Genomic DNA, 18,563 nt, shown 5'->3' on the forward strand with positions numbered 1-18,563 from the left:
CATAGCTATGTGTGTGGTTCATAGCAAATACTGAAGTTGTGCATCTGCAGTATGATGTCCATGTTGAAGTTCTGACTAGGGTCACTGCATTGTTGTCTTTTTAAAAGCGGTTCGCGTAAAAATGTCCTGGGACAAGTAATCACACATCACCTTCAGCTTGAGCGAAAGGTAGCGAAAGACGCGACCGGCATTGCCAGGAATATCTGAGGAGACAACCCGCTTCAAAAGCCGGTCCAAAAAATCAATTGCCTGGGCCGGTCGTGGCTTTTTAGCCCTGCTGCATCTGCATTTGCATCTGCATCACGATGGCTTTTTGAACCAGCACGAGACTGAGCATGCATCACAAAAGCTCAAGCTCAAGCCCACTTTGCACCCCATGGAAGAGGACAAATAATGTGCTGAAGGGCTGTAGGGGTGAAGATTGGTTGGATATTATGTACCGCCCCCCTTCTTTACATCCGCAGGTGTACGGCTCGGTATGTGACCGATAGGGGGAGGTGATCTCAGGACAGGATCCGACCGGAGGCACCGGGGCCGGAATGGGTCCCACTGCGGATTACGCTCCGCTGAAGCTTTAAAACCTTCGGTTGTTGATTTGCATCGCGATGCTGTGGGCATCCCACCGCATCACATCCCTGACGTTCTTCCGTCTCACCTTTGCTAGCTCGTTTCTCAGGCCAAATTGGTCCTTCACCTTGGATTTAGGCGGTCACGGACTTGGAGTACCAGCCTAACTCATACCCCGTCCCCACTGACCTTTTAGAACCCGCATGACCTTGAGAAACACGGTGAAGGTCAAGATACCAAGCGTTTTAAGCCATGGGAGTGTGTGGTGAGATGAGGGTAGGGCAGGCCAGGGCAAGTGGAGTGAGAATGATTCTGCTGTCTCGCATCAGCTCAAAGTGCAGGTAGTCACAGTACTTTTTGCAGTTGTGTGTCGATATGCACATGCAAGTACGGCACGTACGAACTCGCAATGGCGATTAAGCATGTTCATGTAGCCAGGTTGTATTCGATCAACTTCTCTCATCGACATGGTATGATTAGCCACGACCAGCCAGACACACCTGGTAACACTCTTTGGTTTTCCATTACTATTAGTGACAGGACATGATCCTGTATCTGTGAATGAACAGTTTCGAAAATAAGTTTTGCAGGCTGCGGGCGTCCCACCAAGTCGTGCACCATTGCGAATATTAACAGCGGTGTTGATCTTCCGTCAACCCCCCAGACAATTCCACTGAATTGAGTGAGTGTAAGTGGAATTGGAGTTTGAGCAGAGATTTCACTGTTTTATGATTCGTCGATCAGGTCGTCTTGGCTTCTGGTTGGAATAGCCGAACATAGCCGACTAATCTCCTCTATTGGTCAAAATGCATGACGTAAAAGCAGTTGATGTTGTCTGATTGGATCAATGCATGCCCAGATTCATCCCTGTTGAAGAGGGCTACTCCGGACCAAAGGGACAAGAACTGTTTGAGGCTGCATATTTGACATGAACGTCATTGTGTTCGACTCGAAGATGATTCGAAACGCTCGAGCAGCTCAACGAAGATCTTTACAGATCAACGTAGGGAATATAAATACATATCGAAAGAGAGTGGGTCTGAAGAAGAAGACGCTTTGATAAACTTCATGATAGGACGGTGAGGGGATCTTGAGACTACGGAGTCGAAGTGGACCCAAGAAAGACTGCACCTTCCTGCTTGCGAACTATGAGGATCCTAGTAACTCTGGGGTACCTTCCTTCGCAGAGATTAAGCCCTCCTGTCTCCCATGGTTGTCAAACAACAGCACCGTAATCTGTAATCTGACTGTGAGATCTATGACTCGAAGGAAAGGGCGGCTCGCTGATACAGCTTCTTCGAGGTTATCATTCTTTGCAGGCCGCATTTGTGAGTTTCAACGGCCTCGTGATTCGGCTGCGCCAACCTAAAGTGAACCTTTCCAGTTTCGAAGACACGCCCACGCCCCCCTTCCTTCCAAGGTCTAGGCGGCTGACTCGATGGGGTAGGCGAGGTAGGACGGCTACTATCGATGATTGGCTTCTCCACACTTTTACTGACAAATTGTGGGGGAAGGAACAGGACAGGGTCGGAAAGGTCAAATCGGGCAGTTACAACGGGAGCTGGGGACGGCATCTTCCTCGCTTTCAGGCGTCGTCACCTCAGGGGAAATAACTGTTGAGTTGATTTAGCATCAAGCTATTGGCCGCAATACTAAATCTCCAGTTTCATCAATACTGATAGTGGAGCAGGGAGATGTATGCAATAGTTTACAGCAAGGCATGGATGGGTCTGTCATGAAAGATGAGGGACAATGTGGGTACATCTCACTCCAAGTCGAAGTCGGGGTAATGTTTGGAGAACTTTTATTTCTTTTATTTTTTTGCTACATCTTGTCTCACCGTCTTGGACAGACATTCAATTCGTTTACGCCTCGGAATCCCTTCGAGTCAGGTAGGATATTTATTTACATCTGACAGTGCTTGGACCACGTGCTAATCAATTGCTTGTTTTGCTAGCATTCAACGTCGTACTTTATCACGAACATGTGATTGCATTGCTTGAGAACTGATCAACGACCGAACATGTCCAATGGCGTCAGCGTCGCCTTATCATTACCCCGTACTTCGAACATTGATTGGAGCTAAGCTTAATGACCCAGACATACGGTAACGGCGTCTAGAATGTCTATTTTGTTCTGGCATTTGGCTGTTTGATCAAGATCCGACACCTTTTAAATACCAGTAGTTGTCGTAACGCCCATACTCACGTGGAGCTGTATATCCTAGACATCTTGGGAGAGGAGCATGTCTGATAACGTATCAATTTAACTTGCCCCAGATCTCTCAGGGCAGTGTAACAATGGATCCTCATCGTACATAGTCCCAGGAGAAGGAACTGTTCATTGTTGAGGACCCGATTAGACGATCCAAGTACTCCTCAGGTCGCAGAGTTCCCTGGTCGTGCCTAGTCCGTCCATACCTGGGGCATGATTTGATTTCAACGCTAACCCCCGGACCAACATCCATGGCTCGACGCGATGGTGGATGGTTATAGCCTAAGAAAGAGACCTGCATCTGGTCCCCCGCTGGCGCCAAGAGGCCAGTCTCGACGCCCTGGTGGCTGATTTAAAGTGAAAAATCGAAAAAAAAGAAGCGAAGCAAAGCGACGCACGAAATGTTAATTTTCCGTGCTGGTAGAATTCCGCGTTATAGAGATTTATAACTGCTCGTATTTGTGCAAATAAATCGACAACTCAACGGCGTGATGCATAAATACTGGCCCAGGTTCGGGAAGCGAGGCTTGTAAACCAACAAGGTGCCTGCTGGTTTTGAGTTCCTTGAATAGAATGCCCAGACTTGAGGCGCTTGGCCATGTGAGACTTGAAATCCAAACATATCGATTGTTTGTTCTGACATTAGCCCATGCTTATATCTCTCTTGGCTTGCCACAATTCAAGATAAATTCCATGGGAATTCACTGCCCTTATGCAGCTCCGGGTAACAGTTCCCCGTCATGGCCTATAGAAATCCCCACACGCACCCCAATAAATCAGTGTCAATGTCACGGTGGCACCTCCAGAATGTCCTGTCCTGTTCAGTGATGGGCTAGAGAGCAGCGTTACCTGCTTGGGCCCAGGTCTCCGCTCACAGTATCCATCATCCAGGTTCCTCGCTGTGGGCTCGATAGACCCACCCTCTGACGAGCCCTGTCGTCTGCGCTCAACGCCATCGACACCCTTACCCAGAGCTCAAATGCCTCGTACATTCTTGTACCGTACACACCCTCCTCCACTTGCTCTCTTTGTTACTGTTCTTGACCTTTTCGACTATTATTTCATCGATCAAACTTGTCGAGTCCCGCTCCGTGACCATAGACTAGACTAACCATGAGAATATAATAACCATCCACACCCCCCACCTGCTTCCCCCGGATTTCCATCCCCTTGGCTTCATAATCTTCCTACGTACCTACTTCACAAGACAAGACTTTTGTTCTTGTTCCTCTTTGACCGTGAACCTTCTCCTAAGTCTTCTATTCTAGAAGGGTATTGGTTATCTGCCTCAAGTCACACCTCAAATCTCGATATTTATATTTGAGCTTGATCTCGCACCTTTTACAGACTCATCTATTCTCCACTCATCTCAAGCAAAGGATCGATTACGACAAGATTTAACCAGCTACAAATCCAATTGAACTTGCACGACAACTACTCAGATCTACATATTATTCAAAAAATCTCCACTCTACCGCTCCTATTTTGTCATATCGGACATTCAATGATTTATAGCTACGACACTTATCGCCTCACTTCAAGTTAATCTTGACAGCCTTACTTCCGTCATATCCGAATACGTTCAATTCAGACATCTAAAACACTGGATACGACCCTCTTTTAGAGGTATTATAGACGATACTGAAACGTCTACACGAACACAAAATTACTCACAGTCATATCACCACAACCATGGCTATGACAACGGAATCATCACAAGGCGCGGCTGCTCCGCCATCGCCAACATCAACATCAAAGACAATCACCGAAAAGAACAGCAAAAAGCGCTCTTCACCATCGGGCGACTCAGATCAACCAGAAAAGATTACGAAGCGACGCGCTGCCCGTGCTTGCGTGTCGTGTCGGGCCCGAAAAGTTCGATGCGATGTTGTCGAGGGAGCTCCCTGTGGAAACTGCCGTTGGGATAACGTCGAGGTACGTTTCTCGATCTCGATTGTTGACCGCCAGAGTCAATACACTCTAGGTTTAGAAAGCAGTGACTGACAGTTGAGCAGTGCGTTGTCCAGGAGAGCCGAAGAAGAAAGTGAGTGAATCTCCTGTCTGGTCATGGATCCGTCTTCCGATGCTCCAGTTTCTTCCACCGAATCTCGGTATGATTGGAGACCATGGACCAGGAATGCATCATGCAAAAAAGCACAATTGAATCAAATTGAAAGCTGCGTTGAGTTTAGATCACTAACGATCATTACAGGAAGAACCTTTACACGGCCAGCACCACAGGCCAGTCTGTCTCCACAGAAGCCCAGTTGCGCTGCAAAACGACACCATCAATTGGCAACCCCACAGGCCCAAGTGCCAGTGCCAGCGCCAGCAAGAGCACAAATCCAGGCATAATAAGCACGGCCGATCTTCGACGACCAAGCAGTGGCTCAGTTATTTCATCAAGCAGCATCGATGGGCCCAGCACTTTTCTTAACAGCTCCGCACTCGACAGCCACGTCCCTCACATGATCTGTAAGTTTTTTACTGCTATTGACAGCGATACGTTGCGCTACGCCTCTAGCCTTTAACCCTCATTTTCTGTGCGCTCCGCTTTGTCTTAGCCCTCTCAATTGGCTCTCATACTTTCTTTTTTGGGGGTTCATGTCCGTTCTCCGCATTTTCAGCCGCCCCCTGTACCCCACTGTCTGTACGGGACCTCATGTTTGCGCTTACTCGATCAACTGCACCCCTCGATCACATGGGAATTGGACAAGTTGCAACTTGGAGGAAATTTGGCTGACCACGAGACCTTAGATCAACGATCTGGCTACCGCCGGGACTCGTCTTCCCTCAACAAGGTGCACCCAATAGAATCCAACGCCCATCGTTCGTCATGGTCCAGTATCATCCCAGATCCCGCCTTCTTCGATTCACTACGCAACACTCAGCTGCTTGGCTCTCTTGAGGAAAAGGAACTCCCAAAGCCTCAGTTTCCTTCGTTTTTGCGACCTCTGCCGAACAAGATTGCGCCCGAAGATGTTGATTATCTGAAGATCAAGGGTGCGCTTTCTGTGCCCACCTTGCCACTACAGAATGCCTTACTCCAGGCTTACGTTGAATATGTGCATCCTTACATGCCGCTTATGGACTTGAACGCCTTCCTCGGCGTTATCAGCAGCCGTGATGGTCAGAATGGCCAGACCAGTCTGTTCCTCTACCAGGCCGTCATGTTTGCAGCGTCAGCGTTCGTTGACATGAGGTACCTCAGGGAGGGTGGTTACACAACGCGGAAAGCAGCCCGCAAGTCCTTTTTCCAGAAGACAAGGGTGGGTGACAAATCCGACCACATGGTATTGGCTTAGACTAACTTGCATATAGTTGCTGTACGACTTTGATTACGAGTCAGATCGCCTTGTGCTTGTGCAGGCACTGCTTTTGATGACATACTGGTACGAAACGCCAGATGACCAGAAAGACACATGGCATTGGATGGGTGTGGCCATTTCACTGGCACACACCATCGGTCTTCACCGCAACCCCGGATCCACGAGCATGGCACCGGCAAAGCAGAAGCTCTGGAAGCGAATCTGGTGGTCATGCTTCATGCGAGACCGTCTTATCGCACTCGGAATGCGACGTCCCACACGTATCAAGGACGAGGACTTCGACGTTCCCATGCTTGAGGAGAGCGACTTTGAAATTGAGATGCTCCCTGAGAGCAACACTGTTATTCCAAGCACCTGCGCATTGGTTCGCAACACTGATATGCAACGGGAATTGGCCACTATGTGTATTGCCAAGGCACAGCTTTGCGTCTGCATCAGTCGCATGCTCAAGGCGCAATACTCTGTCTTGATCCGTGATAAAATGAAGCCGGAAAACACTACCAACAGCACAATGATGCTTTTCCCCAACAAACAGCTGGATAATGTCGAGAGCGTTACTGAGGTAGACCATGAACTCATGGCATGGGCTGAGTCACTTCCAGCCTGCTGTCAATATCGCACCCTGACACCCTTGGATGTCAAGGACGGACGATCGACAGTTGCTGTGCAACGAACACTGCTGCATATGGTTTATTACACCACCATTTCAGCCCTTCACCGTCCTCAGTTCTTGCCATCATCGCCTCTCCAGGCCCCTACAACATCCCGGCAAGTCCAAGATATGTCTCGATTGCGGGTACGTGATGCCGCGATGCACATCACCCGAATGGCCACAGAGCTTCACCAGTACCGCCTGGAGCGATTCTTGCCTACAACTGGTGTTACAGTCATTCTCCCTGCCATGATTATCCATCTCCTCGAGATGAAGAACCCTGCTCCTCAAGCTCGGGAGCGTGCCACGCGAGGATTCCGCCAGTGCATGCGAGTTATGGAGAAGCTTCGAGAGGTGTATGCTGCGGCTGACTACGCAACTGGCTTCCTTGATGCTGCTCTCCGTAAGGCTGCTATCGACATCAACTCTAGCGTTGCTCCTTCGACATTGGCTATGATGAAGCGTGTGCCGATTGAATTCAGCGCCCAGACACCGCCTCCGGAAAATGCGCCATATATGACCGCTTCTGAGTCGCTGTTCAACGAGAGACCAAAGGAGCCTCAGCCTGCGGCGGCAACGCCCACTATGATGCCACCAAACACTGTCAATGCTGCAGCTCTGGAGATGCCTACGCAATCACCGCCCACGACTGAGATGGATTCCCCTGCCGCTGGATTGACACCCAGCGTAAGCGCTGGCTCTGAAGAGATTCAGCTAGATGTTGGCAATATGGATCTTGATTTCATGCAGGGTCATGATGAGTTTGACTGGAACGCTGTGGCCGGAACCGATTTCGATGTTGATCAGTGGCTTCAATTCCCCCCTGAAGGTGTTAACAATCAAGACGACAACTTGATCGCTGGCGTATTGGGCGTTGAAGAGCCCACCATGTCTGCTGAGCAAGCTCTGACCTGGGCAATGAACGCCGAGACAGACGCAGCAGCTCGTCAGCCTGAAAACCGCGATATTACCGCATCGGCATAGAGTTTCAAAGCTCGTGCTTCTATCTACACATAACGCTGGATGGATTACTTTTTGGATTGGACCTCATATTTAGTTACCTGGTGTGCATGTTTGCAATGCATTAGAGGCGGGCGTTTTTGAGCGCGGGCTCCGACCCTGGGTGGCGTATTCATTTTTCTGGCGTGGAAACGATGGTTGTCTTGGATATGGGTTGTGTTTCTCAATGGCACGAACAAAAAGTAACGCTCGACATGACGGTTGATGAACACATTGGCTTTTTTTTTTTTTTTGGCGTTGGATATCACGCACAGACTAGGAAGAGACGCCTTCAGGGGCTTTCAGTCTATCTTTTGATGGTGGACTTTTATCTCGCCTTTTTTAGTTTAGTTAACAGATAGGTTGATGATGACAAAAGTTATATTTAATTCTGAGCATTCTTGAGGGTGATTTAAATGAGTTTGAAGAATGTGACTCGAATGTGACCGAAGCTATACTGAGATGGAATGAGGCTGGTGAGCTGATGAACGCGAGTTCCAGCTGCAGACCTCCCGTGTGATAACAAGGGTCGACGTCCTACCACACTGTGATACTGTGTAATACTACGGATACTGCGTTTGTCACTACTAATATACCACACCTTTGTGAGGGCTACCGAGTACAATTCCGCAAATTGCTTGAGAACATATCCAACCTCAAGCCAACACTTTTGTGCTGCAGCGGGGCGGCGTAGCTGAAAACATGTGAATGTCTCACCAGGAAGACCCTACTTACAGGGGAGGGCCATGGAGCTTGAAAAATGGGGTAGATGCCCGGATGTTCCCAGTCACAGACGAGGAGCTTGGGGTTTGCTGCACGGCATACTGATAGTTCTCAGTGAATTGAATCAGATTCAGAAAAAGTGAGAGGCGCAAAGGCAGGACATGTATCCGTGAAGTACTGATACTCCACAGAAACATGCGAAATTAGACGGCTGTTGTGGACGGCGTATGTATTGTGTTTGTTGACATTCTTTAATTACCGTCATGACGGCTGACAGGGTGATAATTGACAGGGGTGGGTAGCTAGAGCTAGAACTGGAGCTATGAACAGAGATGGGGTCTGGTGATGATGAAATGATTGGCACGAGAGAGACATAATGTGCCGGAAGGAGCAATGGCTTTGAGAGGAATGGGATATGCAAGTTTACAAGTCTTGAATTCTTTTATTAACCCCCTTTCAATTGTCTTGGGCTAACGGGAGTCAAGTTAGTCCAGGCACAGTCAGTTATCATGTGCTGCAGATCCAGACGCTATCCAGGAACAAAAAAGTAAATAATCGTCAAATATTTAAAAGTAGTTAGTCAAAGCCTTTGAGTCTGTTCATTCATAACTTCTCTGCTGCCACCCCCTGGTCTTGTTGTGCATGGTAATCAAGCTAAGTCTTTCGCTTGGTCGTCAACCGGGTATCTGAAGCGGATCATTCAGGCCAAAGCGAGATCTCCTTTTTTAAGGTCTTTTCTTCCTGCAAGCAAGTTTTTTCGGGTTTCCCTTTAGTCAGGTCTTTAGTTGCGTGGGAGGCGAACCAAGAGCCGGAGGAATTGCGATTATGGGGCCAGAAGCAGAAACCACAACAGGCGAGATGAGATGAGATTGAGGCGAAGGGCAAAGGAGGGGAGGGGGCCCTTCTTAATTATACATGTACAGCTACGTTACTATGTATAGTTAGCTAGTTGGCCAGTTACCTAGTTAATACGCATGTCAATCATGTTGCCCTTGTCGAGAGGGCTCATTTCTTCCTCCTTTCAACCAACCTAGCCTATCTCATCTCATCGTCTGAACCTTGACCCGACATCATTTCTTTTTCCTTTGAATATTCTGCGACTATGATCATTATTCTTTGTCTACTTGGCATCTGCTTTTTATACCTCATTCGTCAATGGTCATTTTATGCCTCTATGCCTCTTCATCATCCTTGAAGAGACTTAATCTATACATCATCAATCAGCTGATACAGTAGACGTTGGCGCGCAAAGTGGTCACAGCTTCAAACAAGCAAGCAACCAAAGCTCTGTTCATTGTATAGCTCTAGCAAAAGCCGATGAGCCTGATTCTCTAACAAGGCGTTCCCTGTTACTTTCTTCATCATTCTTTACTGCCATTAACATCACTTGTTTCATCATCTCTCTTATTCGTTCATTACATTCTCGACAACACGCACTCACTCACTCACTCGCTCGTCATCAACTATCTACATCTTGTCCTAATCCGGCTATCACATAAGTCGCAGTAGCCAATTTATCACCAGCTGACATTTTTATTGACTTTGAGCGACGTCAAACCTGCTACGATTATCCGTCTACCCGCCTTGTGTTTGTTTGTCCTCTGAGTTCGGGGTGTACGGAGCATTCGAATCAATCTGCAACCTTGGCTGACCAACAAAGACGAACCAAGCCACTGAATCGTATTAGTCTTGGGTTTATTTAAAAACCAGGGCGCTAAACACCTGTACAAACTCCATCGTCCAGCGCAAGACATCAGTTATTACAGGCTTCTCAGCTGCAGCAGGATCCACGACTTTGCTGCACCGCGACGGGACTTGACCGCGACGTGGCCCGCTCTCCGTCCACTCAAGAACCTCCGATTGAGACCTCAACCTCTACTTAATATTAACCACTCCAACCTCTCCGCCAGGTCAATTTTTTTGACCGCCATCTTAGCATCGGCGATTACCTCGTTTCTCTTTCGCTGCCTCATCTTTCAGAGTGGCTTAGCCTAGCCAAGGCCCTCTTTGTCGCTCCTTTTTTTAAACCTCTTACCGGCTTGCCATCCGATTACTTATCCCTACTTTGCAGTAGACGACATCTGTGTCACCAACCACTTCATCTTTTTTAAAACACTGAGTTGTTTTCCGACCCGCATTGGCATCCTTGCTGCATCGAACAAGTATCTTCACGTCACCACGCTACCAATCAGACCTAAGAAAAAAGGAAAAGAAAGGAAAAGAAGAGAAAGAATTTGAAAAAAGAGGCCTAACGACTGACGGCGACCAACTTGACGACTTACGTATCTTCTTCGACATGGGCATCAAAACCATCACTGTCTCCCGCCCTATCGACCTGTCCCCAGGCTCCTAGACAGATCATGATTCTACGATTCATCCATCCGACCCCCGTTTGTCTGTCTGCTGGATAATAGAATTACCAAGAGTAGCCATGAGCGATACACCTACGCAAGTCGCCAGGCATGCGCGCCATGCACATGCCCACGCCCATACCACTTCCACTTCGCCGCCCCCGAGAAACAGAATTTCCGATGATATACTTGCCAATCTCGGCCCGCGCAATGTCGTCGATGCCCTCAATACCGCCACCGGCGCCCTGAGGGCGTCGCTCGACAAATTTTCCACTTCCGATCGAGAATTTACAATGCGTACCGCCCTTGCGTCGCATGCCATCTGGGTATGGCTCGAGGAGCTACAATCTTGGCCATGGCCATCCGGGTCAGGCTCTTCCGGTTTCGAGATGCCCAGTGAGGAGGAGCTTAAAAGAAAAACGATGCAGCTCTCCGTACCCGAGGAGGGAGATGACCAATGGATGGGGAGTTTGCTAGCTCGAGACGTAGCAACTTACGACCGGAGAGTCGCTGATATTCAACGTGATTTGTCCGATCTCGGTATTGAGGATATCAAGACACACATTCGAATGAATCACATCGATCTAATGTCCCGGCCGGGCACTCCGCTCAATGAATTCAACGCAGCTGGCCAACTCTCACGTTCAAGCTACAATCGTATGGAAGACCACACAGCGGTCATCATGACAATTGTCATGAATGCGCTGCCTGTTTTAAACAACCTGAGACGCTTGTTGCAGACATGGGACTTGCGCCTTTGCGCCTTACGCCGCGTACCAACCCTACTACTTGCCTTGGAGGACGCTGAAGTCGCTCTGCAATCCGCTTTCAAGGCCATTTCTCTACATACAAGAGATACACCACAAAAAGACAACACCTCCCCACAAGATTCAACACTTACAAGAGAGACTTTTGACGTCATGAAGAAGCATATCGAGCAATTGATTGCACGTCCGGGTCGATCTCTTGACTACATGCTCGATTGCTTAGAAGGTCTACCCGATACTTTGCCCGGGGACTGGCTGGACCGTATGGAAGCTGTCGAGTCGAGTTATAGTGATTGGGTTGTCGTATGCGAACAGAAGATCCGAGAAACTGAGCGGAATACCCCTGCACAAACAGACCCACCACCACAATCCACAGAACCTCCACGATCACCGTCGCCAGTCAAACAAGATGCAGAAGCCAAGGAGCCTGCTGTACTTGGTGAAAGTCTGGCCGCCGACGAATCCTATAGCGATGACGACACCCCTATTAACACCAGCATGGGCGTTGTGCCGATCCCATTGCTTCTACCACCTAAGATAATTAGGAACGAATCATCTGACGATGTCAACATGTCTATGGAACCTGTCAAGTCGAGAGTTACTTCTGGCTTGTCCGAGGCCGACACTATCGTGCCTGGATGGCATAAGAGAGACAGTTCATCAGAGAGTGAGCCTGAGAGTCCCCCATCATTTCTCCCTATTCAAGAGGTCGACGAGACCTTCGAAGAAGAAAATGACACCTTTGATGGGACAAGAGACGTCATGCCTGGTACTCCCAAGGCACCAAGACAAAGTATCGAGGAGGACCTCATCTCCCCAACAGACTTGACTCGTACCCCTGAGACACCTGATTACAGCTATAGCTTCTCGCACGATTATGACCGAGAAATTTCTCCCGAACTACCACCTCTTCGCCCTCTGCCTCTACCCCGACCAAGAATGGACCCATCTCGACAGCTTGCCGTCCGTTCATCAAGCATGAATTTCGCAACCTTATCTAGCGACCCCCCAGAGGTGTCTGGCTCTCCTGACCTGCCTAGAAACCGAATTCGTGAAGCCGAGTACTTCCAAGCAAGCCCGCCAAGCTCTCCACCTATGGACTCAAGGGAGCTCCTGCCAGCACCTCTCGGCAGCCCTTTCCGAGGACCGGACCGTACTGTTGATGACCTCGACATGTCACCCATGCAAATGCAACAAATAGAAGAATCTTTCGAGGATGAGTTTGATGACTCTTTCTCAATCTCAGAATATCCTACTCCCTTTGAACACCGACCTAGTGCTGGTGATCAGCATCTACAACAGCAAATCAGCGACATTATCAATTCTATACCCGCAAAGATCAAGTTGTCTACCGAATCCAAGGTCAACCTTAACCCCCCGGACTTGCAGTTGCCGCGTGTGAGGAAGAGGCCCTCTATCGAGCCATTCCGAAGAAGTACATCAGGCCTCTCCTCTACCTCTAGGGCGGGTACACCTTCTTTTACTCTTTCACCAGTAAAGAATACCAGGGTGCGAAACCGCGGACACTCGGAGATTAAGGTCTACCACCTGTCTAGATCGACTGGTGAAGCCCCAATCAAACTCTTCATTCGCTGTGTTGGTGAACAGGGAGAACGAGTTATGGTTCGCGTGGGTGGTGGTTGGGCTGACCTTGGTGAATACCTCAAAGAGTATGCAAGCCATCACAAGCGACGATCTGCTGCAACCAATGCCAAGGTGGAGGTTCTTCCAGAATCACCCAACTCACGAAGAACTAATGTTGGATCGAGCCCTGGAGGTCGACCCCAATCTGCTGTAGAAACGTCTCCCATGTCACCTCTATCCGTCCGTAAGACGCGCCGGAGTGTTGGTGCCATGGGCAGTGAGGCACCACAGCTGAGTTTCGGAACACCCGGGGATGAAGGCCCCTCAGAAGTCTTTGGCCGCTCGAGATCGAACTCTCACCTCAGCTGGAAAGAGGATGATAGTTCTTTCCTCGGACTTGCGGGACCTACCGGCAAGAAGGTTGAGATGAGCGAGGAGAACAAGGCATGGGTCGCAAGCGTTAAGGAAAAGGTCAGAATCGCTAGTGTCGGTGAACGAAGAGCATCATCGACGGCCGGTCAGTTTGGAGAACTTGGCAAGGTCGGTGGTACGAAACGACTATTCCTTAAGTCTGAAGACCGTCGAGAATCGAAGGGAGGCCGAGAGTCGAGAGGAGGTCGCGAATCGCGAGGAAGTGTCAGATGAAGTTGACATGACGCCACGAACACCGGAGTCTCTGCTCTTTCATTTACGCATACACACACGCACACGCATGTACCTTTTTTCTACCTACGAACCTACGGATATCAACCTGAGCAATAGAGCATACCACAACGCCTTAACGGGGGACGACTTTGCTTTGTGGAGTTGGGGGCACAACTGGCACTTATGCCATCATGCATGAGCACAGCATCTGATTTATTTTTTCCTTTGTTATTACACGGCACGATCTTTATCGGGGGCGGACCTGAGGAGGGAGTAGACAGTCAATACCCAAAGATTTCCCTTTTTTTTGTTATGAGATTATTATTAGTTTAGAGCATCTGACACGTGAATGACATGAATCGCAACAGAGATTTGTCCTACACATTTGAAACACACACAGTTATAGTTAAATCGATGCTTAATCGTATTGCTTAACAAAAGAAATGTTCATTTGATTCCATAGCTGTCCATAACGGCAAATGCATGTGTCGTATCATAGCTTGGCCCGAAGCCTGTCCATAAGCAGATCCTTTCCCGCCAGACCCAATGCACCCGTTTCCAATATCCGCCTTTTGTACCTTCTCAATGCGTTTGTGTTCCATTCTTTTCTTTTTTTCGTATTTATTTCGTTTTTGTTCTTATTTAGTCCTCTTCAGCATTCAGCTTGCGAGCGATACGTCGTTTACCCTTTCCTCCTGCGGGGTTACCCTTGAAGTGCTTCTTGCTGGATGTCTTTGCGACATCCTTGGGATCCAGGCCGTTCTCGAGAGCAACCATTGTGCGGGCCTTTCGGCCTGACAGGTGTTTGCCTGCTAGAGGGTCCTCCTTGCCTTGGTCTGAGTATTGGTAGTTGAAAGGCTTGCTAACATGGCCCTGGTTGCTACCAGGTCCGAAGAAACCCTTGTCGAGCTTCTGGGACTTAGGGCCAGCGGGAAGAGGGACGCTGATGGTTGAGGCCAGGTCGACGGCATCATCGTCATCAGCAAGGAAAGGCTCGCTGCTGGCTGGGTCAACGACAGAGAGGTGGCTCATAGCAGCGGAAAGGGCAGCACGCCGCTTCTCAGGGAGATGCTCCTCATCGTAAAGTCCACGGTTGAAGTCGGCAGCATCGTCGATTCCAGGGGGCGGCGAAACGAACAGTAGCTTGCCAGCCACGTAGTCCTTGAGGATGTAACGAGCAGCTCGAGACTCATCAGGCTGACCAAGACCCTGGGTCTGGAAACCACGGGCACGAGCATACGCACGGAGAAGTTCGCTAGCGGTAGGAATCCCGGTACCGCCTTCCTCGATGGCTCGGGTACGGACATGGATACCATAGATAGCCTCAAGGAAAGGCTGGGGAACCCGTTGAGTTACAAGACCGACGGGGCCCAAAAATTCACGAAGCTGGTCGATGGGAAGGATACCGTTGCAGACAAGGTCGGCTTTGGTGGTGGCAAAGTTGGGGAAGACGAGACCGGGACAATCACACAGGACAACATCCGGGCTGAGATGGATGGTTTGGAAGTGCTTGGTCTTTCCTGGCGTCGACGAGACGGAGACCTTCTTTGAGCCGATGAGAGCGTTGATGGTGGACGATTTACCGACGTTGGGGTAACCGACTAAACCAACTTGCAGTTTGTGACCCGAGCCTATCATTGAGTTAGTTGGTGCTCTTGTGTATCAGGGTATTCGAGACTTCTTACCTGCGTCAGCGGGGGCGTGCTTCAGGAAAATACCCTCCAGCTCCTCGACTGTCAGAATTTGTGTATCAATCTCGTCGGTCTCCTCTGCCACCTTGGCTTCTTGGTCGATTTGAGACTCTTCAGGCTCCTCGGTCAGAGAAGCACCTTCTTGCTCTTGCTGACCGCTGCTCTCTCCTTGCTCCTCTACTGGAGAATCAACAGCCTCATCATCTGAGTCCTCGAGATTTCTCGCCTCGTTTTCTGCCTTGGCCAACTCGGCCGAGAAGAAACGGTAAGCGATGCCTGCCTCCGTTAGGTGCTTCGCCCAAGCCAGGCGCTGCTTAGGCGTCATCATATCTGCCTTGTTGATAAGGAGAAGGTTCTGCTTCTTGGGGTCAATTTCCTTGACGTAATCATCGAGATCCTCCGAACGGAATAGTAGAGGGTTTCTGGCATCGACAATCTGTACGATAAGGTCTGATCGCTCGATAACTCGCCAAAGTTGTCGCCAAACTTCCAAATTTCGCTCAAATGGTGTCATAAGAAGATCGTTGTTCTCTTGGAGCTCAGCTAGGCCGCGTCTCCAGTTGAGGAAACTCTCTCGCTCTAGACGGTCGAGCTCGTCGGGTGTTGTTGTGGAATCCCACTTGGGTCTTCGGGGCACAGAGAGACGACCCTTGTGCTGCTTGTGCTTTCCAAGAACATCCTTCTCCTCTTGCGCCGAAAGGAGGTATGGGTTCTTCTGGTCTGTGTGGATGATCTTGACGTTGTTTGTCTTCTCAGCAGTGAAATCGGTTCCTGCCAACTCGGCTGTGGCTAAAAACTCGTCGAGATCGCCTTGCTCCGTGACAGAGCGCATCTTGACCCAAGCAGCATCCTTCTTCTCGTTGACGAGGTATTGCTCGCCTGTAGCGTGGTTTGTTCTGGTGATGGCGGAAGTTCGCTTCCTGTCGGTTCCCTTGCCTTTACCGAAGCGATCGTTCATGAGGGCGTTGCCCAAACCGACCGAGTTCTTGGACTTTGCCAGAACCATTTTAGCGGTTTATTTTCAAGTGTGATTTGATGCGCTTTTTGTCTTTGATATACGAGGAATCTCTGTTCCAAGGCACGATATATCAAATGAGGGTATAAGTGTTGTGTAAAGGTTTGGTTTGATCTGAATTACGAGAGGGCTGTAGCGATCAACTGAGTGTGCCCCGCTGAATAATGACTGTTTCTTGGAGGGGCAAATGGAATTTTCGGGGGTCCTTGTCCGTACATCAATTACCATGCTCACACTGTAATTTGTCCCGAAACAATCAGGTTCTAGACTGTGTGAGTCAGTTAGCAGGGTAATGGATAACTGTGGATATTCCGATAAGGATTTTTTTCGTCACCCCGCTAGATTTTCTGTACCCGGATGAGTGTGATTGAAGCCCAACACCCACGCTCGCCTCACAACTAGATTCTTGTCGCTTCAAATCGCCAAGATGCCTCGAAAGTGGATGTACGTACAAAGACTGCAAAACTTTTGATTTACTATGATATACTAATATGGTCTTAACAGCGACAAAAAGTCAGCACAGCACTTTACGCTGGTGCACCGACCGCAGAATGACCCCCTCATCCACGACGAAAATGCGCCTTCAATGGTGCTTAACCCTACCCAGACCAAGAAAGGATCTTCCAAGTCAAAGGACCTAGACGACCTCGCCTCCGAGCTCGGCTATGAGGCCGAGGGCGTCCGCGCGAACGAGGGTGAGGCAGCCAGCTATGGTGTCTACTACGATGACACCGAATACGATTACATGCAACATCTGCGCGATCTCAACACTGGTGGCGGAGAGGTTGTGTTTGTTGAGTCGTCAGCATCCGCAAACAAGGGCAAGGGAAAGCAGAAGCAGTCGCTCGAGGATGCGCTGAAGAAGATGGATATTGAGCAAAGTGCAGAAGACATTCTCGACGAAGATATGTTGCCGTCCAAGAACCTTACAAGAGCCACATATGAGGCCCAGCAGGACATTCCTGATTCCCTCAAGGGATTCCAGCCTGATATGGACCCTCGTCTCCGAGAAGTTCTCGAGGCTCTGGAAGATGACGCATTCGTGGATGAAGACGATGACATCTTCAAGGAGCTGGCCAAGGATGGCCGAGAGCTAGAAGACTACGAATTCGATGAGGCAGGATTTGACGAGGACGATGGCTGGGAGTCGGATGCCACAGCAAAGCCTACTAAGGAGTTCAAGGACGACGATGTGCCCCAGCTTGTGAAGCAGATGGAACAGCCCGAAGAGGGCCCCTCTCAAGACTGGCTCGAGGATTTCAAGCAGTTCAAGAAGGAGCAGAAGGTCACCAAAGCACCAGTTGCGCCATCACAGTCCGAGATGCAGTCGATGTGGACAACTACCACCAACGGTGGCCGCCGCAAGAAAAGAAAGGGTGCCCTTACCGACAACTCAAGTTACTCCATGACATCCTCTTCGTTAGTGCGAACTGAGCAGATGACTCTCTTGGACGCAAGATTCGACAAGATTGAGGAGGCATACAATGAGGACATGGACGATGACATGCAGTCAGTTTCTGCTGTGTCTACCATGTCAACCGTTCAGGGGCCCCTCCGCAGTGACTTTGATGGCATTATGGATGATTTCCTTGGAAACTTTACCAAGCCTGGAAAGAGAACGAACAAGAAGAACAAGGCTCAAACAGGCCTTGAGCAACTGGATGAGATCCGACAGGGATTGGGACCTGCTCGAATTCGAGGTCGTGTAAGGTAAATGACGATTCAATACGAAATAGATAGAACAGATCAGATCATCGGGTGAATCTGTATGGGACACAAAAAAGGAGTTTAGGAGTAACCATTACCAATGAAACATTTAAATTTTCTTCTTTAATTGATATTTCCATGCCGCTATTGCGAAGTGCTCAAATGTCTCATCCTTTCTCATTGTCCTATTAATGCACGTCACGTGTTGAGTGGGCCATGTTGGACGAAAGCTCCCCAGAATGGGAGCTAGCTTGATGGGCTCAATTCTACCTCGAGCATTCATCTACCACCTACTGTACCATTACACACGTCACGCCAC

General features: G+C 49.3%; 4 protein-coding genes across 4 annotated transcripts; 3 read left to right on the forward strand and 1 right to left on the reverse strand.

Moving 5' to 3' along the window:
* Window positions 1-4,473: 4,473 nt before the first annotated feature.
* On the forward strand, window positions 4,474-7,746 carry FGSG_07192 (cutinase transcription factor 1 beta; the record flags this gene model as incomplete). The annotated part of the gene is made up of 5 exons (XM_011328615.1): window positions 4,474-4,716; window positions 4,797-4,825; window positions 4,994-5,256; window positions 5,539-6,050; window positions 6,103-7,746. The coding sequence occupies 5 exons, from the start codon at window positions 4,474-4,476 to the stop codon at window positions 7,744-7,746; spliced, it is 2,691 nt and encodes an 896-aa protein (XP_011326917.1).
* A 3,169-nt stretch (window positions 7,747-10,915) lies between these two features.
* On the forward strand, window positions 10,916-13,831 carry FGSG_07193 (uncharacterized protein; the record flags this gene model as incomplete). Its single annotated transcript, XM_011328616.1, has 1 exon — window positions 10,916-13,831. One exon carries the CDS (start codon window positions 10,916-10,918, stop codon window positions 13,829-13,831), a length of 2,916 nt encoding a protein of 971 aa, XP_011326918.1.
* Window positions 13,832-14,435: 604 nt separating this feature from the next.
* On the reverse strand, window positions 14,436-16,632 carry FGSG_07194 (uncharacterized protein). Its single transcript, XM_011328617.1, has 2 exons — window positions 15,517-16,632; window positions 14,436-15,462 (listed from the first exon to the last, which is right to left on the reverse strand). The coding sequence occupies exons 1-2, from the start codon at window positions 16,526-16,528 to the stop codon at window positions 14,474-14,476; spliced, it is 2,001 nt and encodes a 666-aa protein (XP_011326919.1). The 5' UTR covers window positions 16,529-16,632; the 3' UTR covers window positions 14,436-14,473.
* Window positions 16,633-16,922: 290 nt separating this feature from the next.
* Window positions 16,923-18,525, forward strand: FGSG_07195 (uncharacterized protein). Its single transcript, XM_011328618.1, has 2 exons — window positions 16,923-16,981; window positions 17,042-18,525. Exons 1-2 carry the CDS (start codon window positions 16,965-16,967, stop codon window positions 18,249-18,251), a joined length of 1,227 nt encoding a protein of 408 aa, XP_011326920.1. The 5' UTR covers window positions 16,923-16,964; the 3' UTR covers window positions 18,252-18,525.
* Window positions 18,526-18,563: the final 38 nt, after the last annotated feature.

This window comes from Fusarium graminearum, chromosome 4, assembly GCF_000240135.3.
Source record: "Fusarium graminearum PH-1 chromosome 4, whole genome shotgun sequence".
NCBI lineage: Eukaryota > Fungi > Ascomycota > Sordariomycetes > Hypocreales > Nectriaceae > Fusarium > Fusarium graminearum.

What these genes read in the sequence shown, in the direction of transcription:
- FGSG_07194 (XM_011328617.1), bottom strand. Translation starts at nt 16,528, where the DNA reads ATGGTTCTGGCAAAGTCCAAGAACTCGGTCGGTTTGGGCAACGCCCTC. An exon ending in GCACGCCCCCGCTGACGCAG is followed by an intron (nt 15,463 to 15,516) that starts GTAAGAAGTCTC and finishes ACTCAATGATAG; the next exon opens with GCTCGGGTCACAAACTGCAA.